This window comes from Candoia aspera, chromosome 1 (genome assembly GCF_035149785.1).
Source record: "Candoia aspera isolate rCanAsp1 chromosome 1, rCanAsp1.hap2, whole genome shotgun sequence".
Classification (NCBI taxonomy): domain Eukaryota; kingdom Metazoa; phylum Chordata; class Lepidosauria; order Squamata; family Boidae; genus Candoia; species Candoia aspera.
The window spans coordinates 81089121-81094929 of NC_086153.1; the positions used below are offsets into that span (position 1 = coordinate 81089121).

Here is a 5809-nt window from a genome sequence, read left to right on the forward strand (position 1 = left end):
TCAAATCCTGAGTGTGTACTGTATCAGGATACAGCATTTAGGTAGTGGGATATGGTCTGCAATATAGTTTCTAGTCTGCATAAACTTGGGGTAAAATTGGGCTTTGAGGGCACTTACGGCACACTGACCAAATGTGCCACACTGGCTGGAATTGTCCTTACTGTTAGCATGTGGCATATTAATGGTACAACCAAGGCTGGTAATCTAATTTATGTCTTTATTTTACTGAAAACTGCAATGTGAAGCCTGAATTGACCAAAGTTATTATAGACAGTAGAGGTCAATATTTAGGAACCCATCTGGGGACAATCATGACACATGGAATATTTGTGACTTGGAATGGAAGAAAGTAAATGGTAAGGAACATAAGGTGTCCAACCATCCCTCTGTCTTCCGAAAGAGGGCTGACATATCCTTGATGCCGAGGTATTAAGCAGGTAGTCTGGGTTGGATTTTCCCAGTCAAAACATCTTTCTCTGACAGGTGATTTTCTTGAAAGTTTCTTACCTATCTTAATAATTGTGTTTGATTTGACAGGCTGAGAAAAAGTATGGAATATTTTAATAGCAATGTAGAGGCAGAGGAAAGTCCCTTATCTTCTCACTTTTTTGGTGCAGTAACGAAGGAACACAGTTTAGAAGAAAAAGTACTAATCGTCATTCTTCCAATCTGCATTTTGGGATTCATAGGAAATACAATTATTTTATGGCTCCTCTGCTGCAGGCTCAGGATTAAATTAAGTCTGTATTTTGTGTGCGTGGCAGTTTCTAATATCGTTTTAATCTTCTGCAGCATTGTTGATTTTGTTTTGGTTTTCACATCACTGAATTTCAGTTTAGTACTTCAACGTATACTGCATATCTTGCATTTAAGCAGTTATTACACTGGCTTTTATATCGTTACAACTATTGCTGCTGAAAGATGGTGCACTCACTTTTTCCCTGTTTGGTATAAACAGCATCGGCCAAAGAATTTCTCAGCCATCATGTCCCTTTCTTTGTGGGGGTTCTCCGGGCTGGCATCATTTCTGCGCTATTATGCCTGCCCTTCAACAGCAAAAGTACACTTCCATAACATTGAGAGTTGTAGAACTTCAAGTATAATAGAAATCGTCACTGGAATTATTTTTCTTCCAAGTATGATTTTTTTTACCTTGGGCATTTGGATGAGAATTCAGATGAGACAAGAGGGAACTCCTCTAACAAGACTTGATATCACCATTGTGGCCGTGGTTCTTCTGCTTCTGATGCTGAATGTACCACCTAAAGTAGCTACAATCTTAAAGTACTGGGTCAGCAGCATAGATGGATATATGTTGGGCAACATTTGCATTCTATTGGACTCTATCAGCAGTTCTGTCTGCCCTTTGGTATATCTCCTTGTTGGGTGTTGGAAGACGCAGAAATCAGCAGAGTCTTTCCTTATGTTTCTTGAGATAGCTTTGTCAGACGAAAGAGCCGTGGTTGTAAAAACACAAGCACGCGAAGAGCACGCTTAAAAATACAACAACCATATTTGTAGAAGAATACTGATGTGCATTCTCTGCTGCAGAATAAATTCTTTACAAATATTTTATGCACTGTTATTGACTTTTAGTACATGTGTCTGTATACGCTATGCCCTCTAATGTACCATGCCCTCTGTCTTAGCCTTGGGCAGAAAAAGATCAGCTGGAAGACGTTGAGAAAACCCCACCCAAAACTTCACGCAGGAGGTAAATGTGACCAAGCTGTAAAGTGGACATGTGTCCGATATTGCAAAGGATATTCTTCCGTCAGAAGGGATGTCCCATTCAGGACTGTTTTACAAAGAACTGCAAGAAGCAAGAGCAGAGACACAGATCACTCCTCAACAATGAGAGGACAGTAAATGGAGCAGGTGAACAAATCACACTGTCATGGTATTCGCAGTACAAAAATTACATTGTGCATGTATATAAAACATATATGTATATAAAACAGTACATGCAAATCTCATGCAAATTTGTATCATCCTTTGTGGGTGGAGGGCGGCAAAGCTTATGGGGTCATCAACTGAGCCACCACAGGCTGACCTTGATACTTCTTAAGAGTGACAGTCAGTGAAAATTCTAATGGAGAGAAATATAGGCAATACAATCAGACCGTGGAGAAAAGCAAGCAGTCCCCTAATACCAAAATGATATTAGAAGTAACACAGAAGTAACATAGAGATGCTATTTTTTTAAAAAAAATATCTAGCTAAGTATTCTGCTATAAAAGTACAACTTGAATGATTACTAGTTGGAAACAGCATCCAGTGTCTCTGGGATTCCCACTCATTTTGAGCCATATCTGGAATCTTAACTTTGTTCTAGGTGCACTCAGAAAAGGGGGACTGGCCCATTCACAAAATGAACATGTCCCCTTGCAAAAGCCGTTTTTTAAGAATGCAAGCTAGTGAGGTTAAATATACCTACTCCAAGCATTCAAGAACCAGGCAGAAGTAGCTTCTGAGTTCAAAATATTATGTGGAACCCACAGTGTTCTACTCCAGGACCTATTTCACAAAAGGGAAACTGATGAGCTTCAGAGATAAGTAACTGCCAAGAATGAGTTCAGATAAATGGGATCTAACCTCAGATTTCAAAGTACAGATTTGTTTCTACAGAACATAACACAACCTTCAACAGAAAAACTGGTAATGACTGAGAAGTACCTTCCAGCCCTACGAACAGGAACATCCCTGAGTGAAAATATGCAATACCAAAAAGCCAAACAAAAAACCAAAATAAACACTACGTAAGAAAATATATGAGTCAACCTTTCTCCTCATTCTCTTCAACATCTTAGGAAGCTCTTTACCACCAGCTCAAGTTCTCCAGGCTGCTACAGCTTAGCAAGCAATCAGCTACAGCAAGCTGGCATTTTTATTTTCAAACTCTAGAGATCATATGGAGCCAAAAAGCATTCTTGGAAATAAAGATACTAGAGGGTGATGTTTCATTTTTCAGTGTACCTACCTCCCAGTAACCAATTGAAAAACAATTTTTAAAAAAAGCAACTGGGAAAACTGGTAGCTGTCTAGTGACATGTCCAAGGGCTCACTGATGCCTAATTGCACAATATTGGGGATCCCAGCAATACATAGCATTTTTATAGTCTGGCTGACAGACACATTACGGTAGGCTATACATGTTGTGTTTTCGGCTATGAGAACCCAGTCCGTTTTGTCAACAAACCACAGGAAACCATGGAGAGCTAGAGCTGATGGTAAAGAGCTTCCTGAGAGGCTGAAGAGAATGAGGAGAAAGGTTTACTCATGTATTTCTCACAGTCTGTCTCTGTTCCTTGGGTCTGGGGTGGGGCACGGTGTTTATTTTGTTGGTTTTGTGAGGTATTTGTTCTAATCACAAGGGAACATAAAATGGAGCAGACGTTTACTTGCCATCTACACTGATATAATTTAGCAATTGAACTGGAATTAAATGCAGTAGGTAGTCACATGGAGGATGGCACTGCAATTAACTATTCTGCTTTGGAACATGAAGAAAATCTGCCATGGTTTTCAGTAAGAACAAAATGGCAAAAATTGATTCAACTGTAGGGCAGACTGACAGCAGTGAATATAAATCATTATCCCACAAACGTTCATGTATTAAGAGTAATTCCATATAAAACAATGTAGATTAAAATATGTTTTACTTAGAGAAAAAAAAGATGGAGTAATATACCAACAATACCAATACAAATTAAAATAAAACTACTCCACACATTCCAAGCTGTAATTTAAAGGTTTTTTTTAAGTACTACTTATTAATATGGTTTTTTGATTTCTTTCCAGTTGTCTTTGGTTTCTGAACTGTGTATTCACAAACCAGAAAAGAAGCCCCTTCAAAATAAATAAAAATTAAGTAACGTTGGCTCTGACTCTTTCATATTATAGATCATCTATTCCAGTTTGGAAATTAAGAAGGACTCTGTGCTCAAACCAAGACAAAATCCACAATGAGATGGGTTCAGAATCATGCCCCTTTGAGCAGCATTAAACTGTGGCTAACAGTTGCTGTGAGGTCACAGGATTCTCATTCTGTTGGTTGGTACATACATCACCACAGCCACGTGGGTCACAGTATTAAATCTTTATGATGGATCAGAAGCATGATCAAAGACAGTTGAAAAGAATATGGGGGTGTAACCATGGTAGCATTTACTTTTCTGTCTTTCTAGTTTGATGAACACATGTATTAACTACATCATCAAGGGTCTATTTAACAGGCATTCTAGGGATTTGCAAACATAATCCCAAATGTATTCAATATATTTATTGTAAGAACACTTAACCAGTGATCACACTGTTAAAGAGATTACTGCACCAAAAATAGAATTGCTCTTTACAATAGCTGGGAGGTGGTCTGGAATTGAGGCAAAAGAAAAATCATATTTTCTTCAGTGTTTTCTCTAGAAATAAGGTTAATGTGTTGACCTCTCCTGTCTTTGCTAACCCTATTTGCTATTCCTCAAGAGGAATTCAGTATCTGCTTCAGAGAGGCAGAGTTGGAATTTGATCTGTAGGTGACTGAATAGGTAGTCTCTCCAGGTAGATACTGACAGGCTCCAACACAAGCGATTATATATGATCAGTGTCTTAGTAGTAGAGGGTTCCAGCATACGCAGGGTAAGAATGGGGATCCTGTGGTTTTCCCAAAGTTGCCAAACTACATCTGCTAGCATCCCTTCCCTTTGCCAGGATTGCTAGTTAATAATACCTAAAGGGTTACTGGTTATTCACCTCAGCAGTACTATGAGAGGTATCTAGAACCATTTCAGTTAGCGTCGGGCCCCAGTCAGGCATAGACATCACTTTGAACAATCTGATCTCTAGAATCTGTAGCACTACTGTTGTTTGCTGGTTGCCCTGATTCATGTGGGAATCAGTGGGCATGAGAAGGAACATTCAACGCTTAAGCATAAACCTAGATATTATACGTAGAATGTAATACGGGTTCATATAATGTTATTGCATGCTGAAGTGGCAAGTTCTGGACAGGAATCCTTTCATGTTGTAATTTTGTTCTGGAAAAGCCATTTCATTAATGTTAGAAAGGGACTTTATTGCACATTTGTTGATTTAGATAAAGTGTATTACAAATTAAATAGGCTTGGTCCCTTCCCTCTCAATGATAATAAGAGTGATTTCTATACTTGAACACCCATCTTATCACCAAGAAAACTGTTTGGAAGATTATGTAGAAATTTGGCCCGCGTAAATAATTTATCATTTTAAATCCTTTTCTTTCCTATTGTTAGGTGAATGGACAAATATTAATAATCATATAACATATGGGTAGTCCTTGTTTAGTGACTGCCTCGGACAGTGACCGTTCGCAGTTACGAGAGTGATGAAAAAGTTTGTGACCAATCCTTGCATTTATGACCTTCGCAGGTCTGTAAAGCAAAGAAAAGCTGAAGTAAGATCATAAGCACAGTTGCAGCTTCACTAAGCAACCGCTTCACTTAATGACCAAGTTGCTAATCCCAATTGTGGTTGCTAAGCGATGACTACCTCTAGTTTTGTGTCACAGGTGAGAAAGTTATGTTTTGTGGAGTCTCTTTTTCCTGTTTCCAATATAACATAAAATCCCATAAACACAAGTGATGTCTGAGTTAGCAGAGTAAATAGTGTAATAATGAGAAATTGTGTTTGGTTTTGACAGGTTGAGAAGATTTACTGAGCGTGTGAATAGTCTTGTGCCAGAACAGATTAGCAACTTGTCGTTCCATATATGCTGACCCAGTGAACGAAAATGAGACTGAAGTGGCACAGACTGCATACCACACTGACCTAAGCA

At 38.7% G+C, this 5809-nt stretch overlaps 1 protein-coding gene across 1 annotated transcript; it reads left to right on the plus strand.

Annotated features, from left to right (window-relative positions):
* The first annotated feature begins 550 nt into the window (after positions 1-550).
* On the plus strand, positions 551-1498 carry LOC134490340 (proto-oncogene Mas-like). The gene has a single exon (XM_063293336.1). It carries the CDS (start codon positions 551-553, stop codon positions 1496-1498), a length of 948 nt encoding a protein of 315 aa, XP_063149406.1.
* The last annotated feature ends 4311 nt before the right edge of the window (positions 1499-5809 follow it).

Bases quoted from the DNA above. Each gene is read 5' to 3' on its own strand.
- LOC134490340 (XM_063293336.1), top strand. From the start codon at position 551: ATGGAATATTTTAATAGCAATGTAGAGGCAGAGGAAAGTCCCTTATCT.